This window comes from Desmodus rotundus, chromosome 3, assembly GCF_022682495.2.
Source record: "Desmodus rotundus isolate HL8 chromosome 3, HLdesRot8A.1, whole genome shotgun sequence".
NCBI lineage: Eukaryota > Metazoa > Chordata > Mammalia > Chiroptera > Phyllostomidae > Desmodus > Desmodus rotundus.
The window spans coordinates 81,440,169-81,456,441 of NC_071389.1; the positions used below are offsets into that span (position 1 = coordinate 81,440,169).

At 41.9% G+C, this 16,273-nt stretch overlaps 1 protein-coding gene across 4 annotated transcripts in view; it reads left to right on the forward strand.

The window, feature by feature from the left end:
- Positions 1-16,016, forward strand: part of NEDD9 (neural precursor cell expressed, developmentally down-regulated 9) — a 177,340-nt gene extending 161,324 nt beyond the window's left edge. For all 4 annotated transcript variants that reach the window (XM_045199443.3, XM_045199445.3, XM_045199444.3 and 1 more), the window contains 5 exons: positions 7,605-7,706; positions 8,168-8,269; positions 8,901-10,148; positions 11,404-11,493; positions 13,688-16,016. In XM_045199443.3, coding sequence (XP_045055378.1) covers positions 7,605-7,706; positions 8,168-8,269; positions 8,901-10,148; positions 11,404-11,493; positions 13,688-14,197 — 2,052 coding nt within the window. In that variant the 3' untranslated portion in view covers positions 14,198-16,016. The remainder of the gene's footprint in view (positions 1-7,604; positions 7,707-8,167; positions 8,270-8,900; positions 10,149-11,403; positions 11,494-13,687) is intronic.
- Positions 16,017-16,273: the final 257 nt, after the last annotated feature.

Here is a 16,273-nt window from a genome sequence, read left to right on the forward strand (position 1 = left end):
CCCATTGCTGTGTCAAATGAAAGTGACCCACGAGCCCCGTTCCACTTCTGAGCTTTCAGTTGTGACTTTTTCCTCATTTGGAAAAAGAGACTGCCTGTATAGTTCTAGCATAAAATTGAACATCAAAATGTCTTTAAAGGAGAGTACATTGCTTCCCAAAAGTAGGGAGAAAAATCTTGATGAGCACAAGATAAGCATTAGGAAGGGTTAACCGTGGCCACGGCTCGTGAAGGTGGCTTTTTATGGCCAGACCCAGTTTTCATTATATTGTTGCTATGCAAGTAAATAAATGAGCTCACGGCTGCACCCAAGCTGGGCAGAGAGAATTTATAGAGAATTAATAAATCCAGTGTAGGCAACATGTGGCTTTTCCTCTGGTCATAGAAAAGCAACTAGTAATCTTGGATTTTAAACAGACAAACTTCTACAACTTTGCAGTTTCTGAAAATTGGATCCAAGTTCCAGTGGGCAGGCAGTGATAATAGTAATGTTTCTTTTCCTAGGGTTTTCTTTAAAGGGAAAGGGTTACAGAGTTCATGGGCTCGAAGACAAAGAGGTTATTATAAGATCTAATAAATACTGTGGTGGCTCTGTTAATGCTTTTTAAGGGCATTTAAGTGAAATAAGTCCTTTCCAACAGGCAGTTTTAGAAGTCTAAATACTCTTGTTAATGCATGAAACCCAGAGATAAAAATAAATAAAGTATAAAATTATAAGTAAAACAGGAGGTTTGGGGAGGTTTAGAGATAGATAGGAAGCAATCTAATTTTACTTTCTACATATGCCAAGAAAAATGCAAATTGATGACCGCTAATCAGTGAAACCCACTTTTGAATTCTGACAATCTTAAGTACTGTTAATGGCGAGGTTATAAATCTGTACTGTAATTGTTATGGCACAGTGGCACTTTTTAACTTGTCATCATTTACGTATTATATTTCCTGAGCACCACCTGCATTGCCCAGTTACCGACTAGGCTTTGGGGCAGAACGCCAGGAGCTGGTTACCCACATTCACGCTCTACTAGAATAACTCCATTGGTTAATTATCAAGGCTTTATCTAGATATCCTTTTCACTGTCTTTGTTCTTCCTTGGAGTTTCTGGTAGCATGGAAAAGAGGGAAGGAATCAAAACAGGGATGAATGTTGGAAGAAAGAGATGAGAAGTTGTGATAAGTCACTGGGTGGCAGGGCTGGCATCAGAAAAAAGCGCAGCAGATTGTGGTGGGATCTGAGGCCCTGTTAATAGGCTTTTGCAGGATTCTTGGTGGGCAAGGAGGATCTGCCTTCATGAGTGGCACAGCCTGCTCCCGTCCCACTTCCCCCAGCACTCCACTGAACTGTCAGCGTGCAGTTGAGAACTTGAGGTTCTCCTAAACTCAGGGCCTCTGCTGCTGAGATGCCCCCATCCCAGGCTCTGCTTTAAGGAGGAAAAGTGGATGCCCGAGGAAAGCGGCCCCAAGTAGACTTGCTGAGACTTTGGTACAAGTGTTACTGTGTGAGCAGAAGTTGTCTTGTGAGAAGTATTTTGCTTCTAGACATCCCAGATGTGAATGTCCCCTACTTCTTGGTGAGACCCTCTTGACAAACCCAGCTTGTGATCTTCCACTGAAAACGCCTTGCCTGAAGAGAAATTCAGTGAAGTGCCCTGGGTTTTGGACCTTGTCATCTTTCTCTTGGATAAACATCTTTATCTCTAAGCCTTATAAAGCATGTTTTCTCCTGGGGTTTTCCACTGAAGTGGGTTAGGCTGTGATAGTGATAATAGTGACATTGGCAACACTGATGTGACCAGCGTAAAACAGTAGCCCAAATAAAGCTACTGCTGGTTATCAAGGCCAAAGTCTCTTGCCATTTACTGCTTTGATTTCAAATTCCCATTGTCTCGTAGACCTCACTAGGAACACTGTATGCATTTGTACAGATTCATTTCTTTCCATCTGACTTGAATCTAAGAGTGATTAAATTTTGTCTCCCATGGTTTAATCATGAAACATTTTGAAGCAAATGGTCTTAAGAGCTGAGATCTGTGATCAGGAAGACACAAAAAACATCCTCATCATATTTTTAAAGAAGGCATACTTTCTTTTTTCCCTGTCTTATCTTCTACGTTCCTGGTTATCTTTGTGTGTTAGACATTGCATTTTTTTTAATATTTGTAGAAATCATTTAAAGAAATCCTACAAAGATATTCTCTACTTCCAGAGAGGATTTTATTTCCTTCTGCCAGCCTCATGGGCACACATGATTCTAATTTCAGACTTTGAGATGTTCTTGCCAACCCCGATGACTTAAAGCCTAGCCTCAGCCTACGCAAGGGTGGGTTCACTTCCAGTTAATCCTACTTTTGCATGCAGCCCTTAAGATCCCAATCCAAAGCGGGGCATGCTTATCAGGGTCCCTAGCTCAGTAAGCCACTACGGTACAGTTCCAGTATTCCTCCTCGTCTGAGAAAGGTATAAAAAAGACATGTAGCATCTGAGACAACAGTTTCAGATCAGCAAGTGTTCTCAGGGAAAATGCAACCTCAAAATTTGGGCTTACCTCTCTGAATTCCTTCTCTACTGCCAAATTTTGACCTGGTGATTCTTTACTATCTTTTACCTCTTTGATGCTATTAAGAAGATTTTTAGTGTCTTTTCCTCATTTTCTTAAGCTGTCTTCAGTAAGATGGTTAATCTAAATAACCTAATCCACAATTTCAGTCCAAAATTAGAACAGATCAACTTAGATAACAATTGTATTAAAAATAGCTAAGGCTTAAGGGTTTACTCTGTGCTGAGTACTTTATGCACTTTGTCTCATTTAATGCTCATAAAATCCTATCAGCATTTTTACTGCCATTTTACTAATGAGGAAATAGGCTTACAATGGACAGGTACCGTGGTCATGTTCTCACAGCTGGTAAGTGGGAGAGCCAGGATTTAGGTCCAGCTCTGTGTGAGTCTAGCTGAGGTTCTCAATCACTCCCCTCATCAGACCTAATCCTTTCAGTGAGCTAAAAGCCCAGTGCAGCCATGGTCTCTGCTACACAGCTTTCCATGACACAGGCCCGTCGCATGTTCTCACAACTACAGAAAGCTTGACTCCGTTCCTTTCTATTGTTTTTTTCTTCTGATGTTAAGGTAAAAAGCAGAGTTTGTTTTGATCTCTCTTTGAAAAACTCCCCCATATGTTTCTAGCTGTAGCTGGGAAGAACACAGGTGTTTGTGTCTCATGCAGGCTCTAGACTGGGAAAAGGGAAACCATCTGGGGGCCCTGCTTGGTCTCCAACAATGGTTTGCACTAAACAGTGGTACAGGTGATAATTATTCCATGGTTCTGATTTCCCAGCTTTATATAACAGTCTCTCTGCTTTCTTGTCTCCCAAAACTACCACGCATGGTTGATAAGACACAGTTCTGCCCCTTTATCCTTTAGGTCCCACTCAACCTAAAGCTAACTTATCCTATACCCAACCTTATTCCATACATGCAGACTTTGTTTAGTGTCCTCTCCAGGTCCACATCCTCTTGCTTAAGAACAGCCTTGAGCTTTCCTTTAGTTTGTTAACATATTCAATCAATACATTTATTTAAGGCCTGCTATATTCAAGGCATTGTGCTAGGTCCTGCTGTTTCAATACAAATGAAGAAAAAATGGTCTCTGTCTCCACAGTGCTAAGACAAGAAGCACTGAACCAGCCAAACCACAAGTGACAAGTACCTTTAGATATGTATGGATACCGTGCTCTGCTCGGGGAGTGCCAAGGAGGGAGCTATTGTATCTGTCTGGGAAGGCATCATGGGAGAGAGGCACCCTGCTTGGCCTTGAAAATTGAATGAATTTGATCCTGAGGAAAGGAAGAAGAGCACCTTGACAAAGACACAGCAGAAATGAAGGTGCAGAGGTGTGAAGGCAGGGTGTGTATCAAAAAACGGGGCAGCTCAGTCTTGCCAAGTCATGGAATTGGTAAGGAGCTCCTGGGCCCTGCCCTCAGAGGCTTTCAAGGTACTGAAGGGAGAGGACAGAAATACACAAATGAAGGCAAAGACAGGTATCCTGGGGGCCAGAGACATGTTTAGTTTGGCCAAGATATTGTTTGAAATATTTGGGCCAATTTTGAAGATTTCACATAAAAATCCAGATTTCTGGTTTCTTCTGAAACTTGAAAGATCTGGGAACACAGGGTATATATTTTCAGGATGGCAGTTGGCTGGAACTGAGGACTGACCCTCTTCTCTGTAGGGTGTGAGTTCTGTCCCCCTACACAACCTGGCTTGCTTCTCCCTTCTCCTTCCCTGCTCAGCCCTGCAGGCCTGTGAGCGGCAGGCGCATGCTCTCACTCCAGGTGCAAGCCGTGCCAAACCAAGTGTGGAGGTACGGGTGACGGACCCTAAAGGCCTCTCTTCTAGCTCACTGACTCCCACACGGGTTGGTTTTCAGGGTTCCCTAGCCCTGGCTACTACCCTAAAGACAGACTCCTCTTCTTTAAAATTTCAGCATGCACAGTTCTCGTAATTATGAGATGGGGAAGTATTTAAAGCATCTCCAAAAACAGCTCATGCTGCCCAGGATCTGAGGCTCAAAATGGTGTAAATCAAACACATCAAAGTGTGGGGTGGGGCAGGTCATGTCTGTTTGCTTGTTTTTATGCAAGCTGATTAATTAGAGAGCTGACAAAACCCCAGTCTCTGGACTTTTAATCGTACCCTGCCAGGGCCCAGCCTTGGAGATTTATTTACTGGACTCTCCCTGATATAAATGTCTACAGTCAGCCCTTCTTCTCTGCTTCATAGCTCTTCTCAGCGTGCACCTTCAGACTCCTCTGTTAGTTGACTAACATCAGAGGAAGGGCGGATTCCTCACCAGGACAGAAAACCCACTTTCGGAAAATGCAGGTCCTCCTCCAGGGTGATGAGGAAAGCAGGTGCCGAGAGCCCTAGGAATCTCACAGTTTAGCCCCGTTTTGCAGCAACACTAATGTACTAAGAGGTCAGTTTGGTCAATTCCTAAGTCTAAGCTCTTGTAACTATAAATAAATACATAGAATGAAAGGAATGCAGGGAAGAAAAACAAACAGAGAGAAAGGAAATGAGAAACATAACTTGATTTCATTGAGAAAATCAGTTTTAAAATGCCCTTTGTGTAGCAATTCCATCGATGCCTTGCTGTGCAATTGCCTCCAGGGGATTCTTCCAAAACTTACGTCCCCTGAGTTAGACCTTGGTGTTCCTGGTAGGCTGAGCTTCAGTAACTCGGGAGAGTGGAAAGTTTTTTTTATACTATGTCAAGCAGGAAGAAAAGGCCTGATGAACCACAGAACTGGATACTTTGTAAGGTACAGAACAGTCAGCACTTTCCTCTGAGGAGGGAACACGCAATTGGCATGAAAGTGACCCAAGTGATGGGCTGAGGAGGAGAGCATCCAAAAGTAGATTCCAGCTCCACGTTCTTTTAGGAGTCACACAGTGGATTGCTGTATGCCCTGGATGTGTCTGACCAGATGCAAAACTCTGGTCCCATTTAAATGCCATTTGTGAACCAATGCAAATTAGATGGTAACATCGGAATGCTGGAATTGGGGAGGTTGTATTTTGTTGGCTTTATTCCCCTGTGGTTTTCACCATCTGTTTCTTTTAATGCATAAACAAGGAAAATGACTGGTTTGGATACAAAGTTTTTTAAAAAACAGGTGACCACAGGCATCCTCTAAATGAGAAAGAGAGAGCAAGTTGGGGTTCTGTGACATTTGTCAGGAAGCGAGATGTTAAACACTGGGTAGAGTTAATGCTCTGCCAGGGAAGATCCACAAAGCAAAGGAAAAGCCTTGTCCTCACCCACCTTCCTGAGGTCATGCCATGTGTTTACATTTCACGAAGGGTTATTTTCAGATACCAACACAACCCAGCCCCCTCGCTTCTTAAACTAAAGATGAAGCTGTTTAGCTGGCCTGTAGCACAGCCAGCCTTGGTTTTCAATTAGCATTATTGCTAACTTGGCAACCTTAGATAGAATCCACTCTTAGAAACTTTTAGAATGAACAAAAGCTGCCTTGTGAGTGTGTTTTATTATAAAACCAAGATAGAGAGCTATAAATAGAGGAACTGATGAGATAGACTAAGAGAAGATACTTCATTTCTCTCCTCAACAACAGTGAAAAAAAATTATATAAGAGCATTAGGAACACAGTATGTTTTTCTTGAGCAAAGGGCATCCTGCTTTAAAAAGAACCATTTGGTTTGCACAATATAGCAGCCACTCGATAAAATGGTTCTGTATGCTCTGTGCCAACAAACCTTAAAGCAATAGATTCCTTAATTAAACTGCAGGCAGTGGAGAGATTTGACGGGGGTGGTGACTGCATACTTGCATACTAATCTCTTTTACCTTCATCTCGAGAAGCAATCATCCACAAGCACCAGGGATTTAAAACCAAATTGAACTTGGGCATTTTAGAGCCCCTGGGGAGAAGAGCATTGGTGCATTTGGCTGAGTTCCACCCTCTTCAGCATAAGAGGACAGACATGAGCATTTTTCACATAGTTTTGTAGGCAGCCTGATGCCAGAGTTCTCATATTAGAGAAAGGATAAAAGATGATGGTCTCCTAAGGAACAACAAGCTCTTCCTTATTGGCAAGATCTGTTCTCAAAACTGTCATGGGCAATACTGAGGTGAGCTCTGTTAGCCATTCAGGGGCAGGGGTTAGGCAGAAACAAGACCCTGGTAACTTAGAAGCCCTTGGAAGATTAAATATATTTCAAAATGAGTTTTAAGTTCACATGATTTCTCTATCTGTGCTTAGGACACAGTGAAGTATGTAGACACGAAAACACGAGCCTGTTGGGTGCAGTTTGTTTTATTGACATTGGCTCCAGATGCCAGAGTTGTGATGAGTGTACTTGACTCTTGACATCTCTTGGACTTGGGTACTGTCTGGGATGCTTGCTTCCCTGGTGGGAATGGGGAAATGATCAGAGGCCTGAACTCTGTTCCTGGGGACTCCCTGACTCAGTATGTCATTTGTTTTCTAAGTTAGATTGAAAGTGACCAGAGGCTTCTAAAGGCAGCAATATGTAAGCCTTAGCTTTACAAAAGTACTGTAGTTACCTGTGGAATTTTAGTTGTAATCATAATAATGTCAGATAAAGAGGCATCCTGGGGACGGTATGAGAGGAATTTTAAGTGGCTGAACTCTATTTGCATTATTCACTTTACAAATAGTTTCAGTACCTTAACATTTTTTTTTTTTCATTATGCTGGGCTTTTGATGCTCCAAAGCGATGATCTAGGGCAATCATAATGTAAAAGTGATTCTCCCTAGAAGTACATTTTTGGGAATTGAGACTTTATCTGACCAACTTTGAGAGGATTTTTCTACCATGGGGAAGGGGGGTAGAGATATTTCAGGTACTTGTTTTTCACTGGAATTCAAGAGGGATTTAAAAGTTTACTGATCCAGTATCCCCTTGTCTCTTTCCTTTTCTCTCTTCCCTATTTCTTTGAATTTTTCTCTTCCTTTCTTTTGATGAGGGGAATGAGGGAGAAGTGTCTGATGAGGAGGCTAGGAGATTCACTCAGGACTTGAACTCAGAATTTTACAACTTTGTCTTCTTGCCCACAGGTGATAACCCCACTGAGGACAGGCCACGGCTATGTGTATGAGTACCCAACCAGATACCAAAAGGACATCTACGATATCCCTCCTTCCCATACTACTCAAGGGGTACGTACCAGGACCGTGATCCCCAGAGGATAGGAACACGTCAGGTGGCATTCCTTCAGGGCTACAGAGGAAAGGAAATTTACAAATTATATATATTTCATAGGAAGCTTGATTTGTCTATTCAGGAGCCATTGTAGTGAATGTTATTTAAATTATCTGACAAAGCTTTTTGTTGCTTATCACTTTATCATTTTATTTCAGAAAGTATATAATTTCAACTACGGTTTTAAGTACAAACAGTGTGGATATATCACTTAAGATCATTTTTATATTCATGATAATTCAAAAAATAAGAAATTTAAAAAGAAAAATTTCACCAACCTTATTACATAGAATGCTGTCAACGAATAAGGCCATGATACATAAGCTTGTAAATAAATCCATAACTGAAAGCTTAATAGCATAAAAACTGACAAATATAAGACATTTCTATTCCAGGTAACTCAAGTATTTCTTTTCAGGTATATGATATCCCTCCGTCATCAGTGAAAGGCCCTTTGTTTTCAGTTCCAGTAGGAGAGATGAAACCTCAAGGGGTCTATGACATCCCTCCTACTAAAGGGGTAAGTGAACTCCTACAGAGCAGCAGAACATACTGCTGAACACTACTGCACACACTGCCTCTCAGCCTGAACCCTCCAAGGAAGGGTACCCAGGAGGTGGTCAGAAATGTGGGACTGAATTTAGCACGTGATTGTTTCAAATAATAACCACCCCCCCAGGTGCCTTTAAGCTGAGATTTAATTTGTCCCCCTCTAAAAATGCTAGCAATTATTTATTTTATGAAGGAACTGACTGCAAATGGAAGTCTGTTTGTACTAAGAGTTCCCTGTCCTCTGAAAGCAATAATATAAAATATAATTCTAGAAAAACAAATAAATGAAAATATGGGAGGAAGCCTTGGGAAAAAAAAAAAGAAATGTGGGACTGGGCCCCAGAGAGGGCAACTCAGCTGGGGGGGTCCACACAACAGGCAGCACTGGGGCCAGGGGAAGGATGCACTTATGAAAGGATGGAGGAAGTGGAGCAGAGCAGAGCCTTGGAAATACCTGTCAATAGTGAGTAGAGGTGGAAGAAAAGGAGGCAGCAAACAGGACTGAGAATCCAGGCCTTTATTTTAATGTACAGTTGTTTCCACGTGATAACATGAGCCAACTCAACAAATACTAGTTTCAGTTTGTTCTTACTTTCCAGGTATATGCCATTCCCCCCTCTGCTTGCCGAGATGAAACAGGGCTCAGGGAAAAAGAGTATGATTTCCCTTCTCCGATGAGACAAGCTGGAAGGCCAGATGTCAGACCTGAGGGTGTGTATGACATTCCCCCAACTAGTACCAAGCTGGTGGGGAATGACCTTCACATGAAATATAACTGTGATGCTTCCGGAGCTGCTGAACTGGTGACACAAAGACACCAAAGCATTTCCTTGAAACACTCGCCCCCACAGCTGGGACCACTGGTGGGTGCTCAGAATGATGCATATGATATCCCACGAGGGGTTCAGTTTCTGGAACCACCAGCAGAAACCAGTGAGAAAGCAAACCCTGAAGAAAGAAATGGTGTTTATGATGTCCCTCTGCACAACCCAGTGGATGCCAAAAGCTCTCAGGATGTGGTAGATGGAATCAACCGATTATCTTTCTCCAGTACAGGCAGCACCAGGAGTAACATGTCCACATCTTCCACCACCTCAAAAGAGTCTTCACTGTCAGCTTCCCCATCTCAGGACAAAAGGCTCTTGCTGGATCCAGACACAGCCATTGAGAGACTTCATCGGCTCCAGCAAACCCTGGAGATGGGCGTCTCCAACCTAATGGCACTAGTCACCACCACAGACTGGCGGTGTTACGGATACATGGAACGACACATCAATGAGATACACACTGCAGTGGACAAGGTGGAGCTGTTTCTGAGGGACTATCTCCACTTTGCCAAGGGAGCTGTAGCAAATGCTTCCTGCCTCCCAGAACTCATCCTCCACAACAAAATGAAGCGGGAGCTCCAGAGAGTGGAAGACTCCCACCAGATTCTGAGTCAAACCAGCCATGACTTAAATGAATGCAACTGGTCCCTTAATGTCCTGGCCATCAACAAGCCCCAAAACAAGTGTGATGATCTGGACCGGTTTGTTATGGTGGCAAAGACGGTGCCTGATGATGCCAAGCAGCTCACCACAACCATCAACACCAATGCAGAGGCCCTCTTCAGACAAGGCCCCGGCAGCTCACATGTGAAGAATGGGCCCGAGAGCATCATGAACTCCACTGAGTACCCTCACGCTGGATCCCAGATACAGCTGCTGCATTCTGGAGACCACAAGGCCCAGGCCCTCAACAAGACATTACCCCCAAGCATGGGCAAGGACCAGCCTATAGCTGACTGTGGCAGCAGTGATGGCTCTGAAAGGAGCTGGATGGATGATTATGACTATGTCCACCTACAGGTAAAGAAACCAAATTCCCAAAGCACCTACATTCACATTCAGGGACCCCAGAACTAAGGCCTCTAAAGCTGGTAGTTTGGAATACCAGAAGAGAGAACACGATTAGTGTTAGTCCTAGTGGGTCGCTAATTGGAGACAGTGTACAGGAGGAAGAACATTGACCTGAATGTCCAGAGTCCCCAGCTTGAGACCTTTCTCTGACACTAACTATGTGACCAACTTATGCAACCTCCCTGCATCTCAATGTCCTCATTTGGCAAATGAATGAAGCCCAGGGTTGTATTAGATCCCACTGATGGAAGAGTTTCCCCAAGTAGGAGAGTGGGCCCTTAGGTAACCATATCAGCTCCACTTCTATTTACATTTTATGATATAGTTCTACATGATAACTTATTTTTTTTAAGTAGGGGAGTTTAACTGTTAAGAAAAAATAATTGAAAGCTTCTGCACTAGAGAATTTCTAAGGTTCCATCATCTCAGACTTGAAAACCACTAGGCATTTCCCAATTGATCTAGAACTTAACCTGCACGTGGGAAATTAAGCAGTCAAAGTCTGCCTCCTACAGGTGGATATTCCACCAAGTTGACCTGGGATCCTGACAACTTGTGGGGGATTAAAGCATTCTACCTAGATCCATTATTTAGAATTTGGCTTAATTTCTTATTCTGCCATTCTTTTCATTTGACTAAGAACCAAAGATTATCCTGAGAACTATTTAACTACAACTCCCTTGAGTACAAAAAACTAGGGAAAGCAGCAGTGAGCCACACCTAGTGCTGAGGAAAGGACTGGTTGCCTAACTCTGCCTATTGAGAAGTATTATTATGGTGTGGAGTTGTAGATGATTCAAAGAAACTAGAAGTGCAATGTGGACCACATTTAGACCTGGGTTAGGAGGTTGATGGGTTCTCATATAATCTATTAGATAAGAAACCTGAGAAATAGTACTGGGTAAGGAGGCTTGCAGAGGGTCACGGATAGCTCTCCGAAAATGGTAAAGTGGAACAGAGAGGGTGGCACCCTACATAGAAATGGGTTTTAGTTTGCAGCCCTAACGTACACAGTGACTCTGGAAGTCTGGCCGAGAAGCACATCTGTCATGCCTGTCTGGGATTCACAGGGTCTAAATGGATATGTGGGAAATTACCAAGGCAGTGGAAAATGAAAGAGTATTTACACATTTGTCAATGAAATTGTTAGCATAAGTGAATCATAGTGGTGATGTAATGTTTTCTTTATGTTGAAAAATAATAGGGTAAAGAGGAGTTTGAAAGGCAACAGAAAGAGCTGTTGGAAAAAGAAAATATCATCAAACAGAACAAGCTGCAGCTGGAACATCATCAGGTGAGTTCAATCAGAACAAAAACCACTTGGTATTGAAAAGATTTCCTGCTTAATAAGAAAGGTATAACTTCAAAAGATCATGATTTTGATCTTTCCAGCACACTTTGGTATAAATAAGCTCTGAGGCATATAATAGGGGGTAAGAACAAAAAGAAGGTTTATGATCCTAGTAATCCAGCTGGTGTACCTGGATTACATCCAAACAGCAATTTTTACAGGCTGAGCCTGTACATCTAACATATTAGGATCTTTTGGATAAGGCTGTTAATTTCAATGAGCAAGACCTACTCAAGCTAACAGGTTCTAGAGTTAGGCCATAGTAGGGAAATGAAGGAACAGAAAATGAAGATGTAGCCAAGTCCAATGAGAAGTAGGACTGTAAATTCATTCTCCTTCTTGTACTTCCTTTGCTTCTCTCTAAATCTGCTTCCTTCTTCTCTATTTTCTTGTGATTTCCTCTGTTTATCTACTCATTTGGCTCCCCTATAACTTTACAGGACCCATAAGTGGCCACTCAAAGCCCTTTCTATATAGATGGCTTTTCATCCCAGCTTCTTCAGCTGATAGTCGACTCCTTCAGTGGCTCATTCAGTTCCTAAAAAAGAATCTGATTTGGCCATCTCTATCTATCTATATATCCATCTACCCACCCATCTCTTCCCTACAACATAAGCCTGTGGCTTGGCTGTTCTTGGTCGAACCCAAGGGTGGGAAGGCAGGATCCAATATTTTCAAAATATATCCAAGTCCATTTACCAAGGCCTTTGAGCAGGGCAGATTCATTCAAAAGTTGAGCTTCAGTGGGGCAGATATTGATGAGTATAGCTAGGCAGGGGCATGAAAATAAAGAGAAATGAATTGAGGATTTATAAGCCTTTTTTTTTAGTTGAAATAAAATGGCATGTAGAGACACGAAATGTCACACTGCTCTCAGGAAACCACAGCTCATCCTTACTTTCTGACTACCCAGTGATGTGCCCTTATATAAGTCATTTAACCTCCTTGGACTTAAGTTACTTCTCTACAAAATGAGAAAATCTCTCACCCCTCTATCTAATGAAATAATATATTTATGAACATACTTGCAAAAGGATAAACTCAGTATCTTAAAGCATCACCTTGTCTCTGTTTCTATTTACTTTAACATTTGGCAAGGTAAGATGGCAAAGCTCTAGGCAACTTATCGAGGCCATAGTAATTCCTAAGAAGAAAACAGATTCTGTAGAAAAGTAAAACTCACTGTGCATTTCTTGGGGAAGGAGCTGGGTGAGGTTATCCTGCTCTGACTCAGCCCTACCCCAGGGTGAAACATTGACTGGGTCCTAAGCTAAGTTTACAGATAGTCCTTATTGCAAAAGAGTCTATCTTGAGGTTTGTTGGTAGAGCTGGAAGTTGTTATTGCAAGAATACAAAATCTGGGTGAATCAGTGAGAGGAGAAGAAAGCTAACACTCATTGAGTCTGACTCCATGCGATGTCCTTTGCTTTCAACTCTGTGGAGCTGCTGTGATGCACAGTTTGCATCCAGATTTCCTTAGAGATGTTCTTTTCCATAGTGCACATATAATATGCATTAGTTTTCCCTGTAGTGCTGAATAATAACATTTATAAATCTGGAAAGAAAGTATAGGTTATGATTGTCATTTATACTAAGCACTGGGCCATGGATTGTCATTTATACCAAAATAGGACATGGATTGCCATTTATCTAAGCATCCTGAAGAATAGAGTCAAGACTGTTCTCCAGAAGAAGCAAACTAACATTGATTGATTTACTTGACAAAGAGATCCCTACATTTGATTTTTCCCTTGCACCACTCAACATTTAATAAATATTTACATAGAGCCTACAATATTCCAAACACCATTCTAAGCACTTTGTAAATATTCACTCGTCTAACTTTCATAAAGGTGTGGGCAACAGAGCTGAGTTTAAACCCTATGCTGCCTTCCACTCTAAGGGCAGAGGCAGCCAATCTTCCAATGAGAGAAAGTCAGAGCTGGAGGATTTCTTAGGGATCACCTTTCTCAACTTCTACAGTTTACAGTTTAGGAAAGCAAGGCATGACCAATTCCTCACATCTAATAAGCACCTGATTTTAAAATCTTGGTCTTTTAACTCTAAGCCCTGGTAATTTTCATTACAGCACACTACCTTACCCTTAATGAAATCTTTTGTTTTTTCTTCCCTGCAGCTAAGTCAGTTCCAGTTGCTGGAACAAGAAATTACAAAGCCAGTGGAAAATGACATTTCAAAGTGGAAGCCCTCTCAGAGCCTCCCGACAACAAACAGCAGTGTGGGTGCTCAGGACAGGCAGTTGCTTTGCTTCTACTATGACCAGTGTGAGACCCATTACATTTCCCTTCTCAATGCCATTGACGCTCTCTTCAGCTGCGTCAGCTCAGCCCAGCCCCCGCGGATCTTCGTGGCACACAGCAAGTTTGTCATTCTAAGCGCACACAAACTGGTTTTCATTGGAGACACGCTGACGAGGCAGGTTGCTGCCCAGGACATTCGCAACAAAGTGATGAACTCCAGCAACCAGCTCTGCGAACAGCTCAAAACTATAGTTATGGCAACGAAGATGGCCGCCCTCCATTACCCCAGCACCCCGGCCCTGCAAGAAATGGTGCACCAAGTGACGGACTTGTCCAGGAACGCGCAGCTCTTCAAGCGCTCCTTGCTGGAGATGGCCACGTTCTGAGAGGGAAGGAGGGAGGGGGGACTGAGTGGGTTACTAAGGAAAACTGGAAATACTATCTGGTTTTTGTAAATGTTATCTATTTTTGTAGATATTTTATATGAAATTGAAATATTTTAACATTGTATGGTTTAGACAACATTCAGACGTTCAGGGAGTTAGAGGGAGAACATTTTTTCTCTGCGTTGTTATGTACACACATAAGCATCTAAGGTATAAACTGTACATCAACTTGGCCACATGTGTGTGTGCTTGTGTATTCATGTTCATTTATAGATGTTCGATACATTCCATTAAAAACATGAATTAAGATGCACCTTAGTAAACACATTTTAATGCTGCATTTGTTTTTTAAGAAAACATACCAGTTTGTTGTAATATTGCTCTACATATACTAGCAATTTATTCTGAGCCTGTCACTTCCATGTCTGGAAAGCAAATTATTTCAAGTGTTCACCTTCCAAATAATAAGGCATGGTATATAACGCCCTTGTTTTGAAACTTCTTCTAAAATTGGCTATCTTAGGTACATATTACAAAATGTCCCACTTCTGGTTGAAAAAGCCATCTTACAGAAAGAGTTTCAGAAAGTCTACTTTGATCCAAGCTCCTATATTTTAGGTGCTGGAGAGAGAAGAGACACGTGTGTTAAGCAGCCAAGTCCCCAATTAAGACTGAGTTGTTCAAACACCAAGAGGACGTCACAATGAAAGGAGAGCATGTGCTTCCGAGGGGCTATTTAATGGTCTGTATTTTTTAATGATTTGGCCATGAGATTTTCCAAATGATGTTTTCAGATTTGTAAAAACCATAGTATGTGCATCAGAATTTATAAAGGCAAATCAGACTATGATCATCCACAAAAAGAAGGATAATTTCATCTGCCAGGTGTAAGTACAGGCCTTTCTGACTTTCAGCATTCACTTAGGTGCTACTATCCCCCTATTACCTGAGGGAAACTGGCCAGTGCCTTCATCAACTGAACTTTAGAGCCACGAGTCCACATCCTACTCTAAGAGAATTCGCGGCTTGATCTTGTACCACGTAAAACATACGTAGGCACACTTGACACTTAGAGTAGCTATTTGAGCCCATCTAGTCTTTACAACTCTGTCTGGCCAGCAATCTTCTGCACACAGCCCACCACCACCTCACCGCTCAGCTCAGCATCCATTCCACAGCCCGTCCCCTTGCACCTGCTGGTGTTGCACAGCACAGACACACCACGAGCCACCTGATTGATCGTGCGGCAAATAAAATACTTCCTCCCTGGCGAGAAAATGTATTCACATACTACCAAGTCAAGAAGCACACTATCTATGGTCTTTCGGCCAACTTCTTACTTAACGGCTTTATTCCAGCTTGTTTGAAAACATTTTTATTTGCAATATATGCTTTGACTGAATTAAGCTCACACTTTAAACATCCAAGTCATGGAACATGGCAAGATTTAAAGAGAAGAATGCATGATCTCAGTATGGTAAAACACCATTGAAACTTACCATAGAAGGTGCTTTTCAAAACAAATGCTATTACAGTTCTCAAAGTTCTGTTCTGCCAAAAGAAGATTAAAGGTTGTGTTGTTATATGACAAGTAAATATGTGGGGAGGAAGGGGATTACTGAAAATCGACAACACTTGAAAAAGTTTTAAAGTGTGTCCTTATAGATTTCATTGTAAATGTGTATTTCTTAGGAGATGACAGACTTGTTCTAAGTGGTGACATTTCACAGTTTTAAAACCAAAATGTTTGATCTGTATTATTCTCTTTGTTATCTTGTATGTAGAGGCTATTTTAAATCATTAAATTTTTTAGATCTGTTTTCATAGCCACTGGGTTTTCTTTCCCACATTTCCTTCCTTATCACAGAATTAAATATAGGCTTATTTTGGCACTCCTAATACAGAAAGTCAATTTACCAATATTATAGATCTGGATTTTTTAGGAAAATCCAGTTGTATATTTTTTAATTTTGTGTCACTCCAGAGTGTATTTGCATTGGAAGAAAATGCTGGAATCTGTGAACATTACCAAACCCAAATATCTGGAACAAGGCTTCTTTTCACCAGAAAACCTGT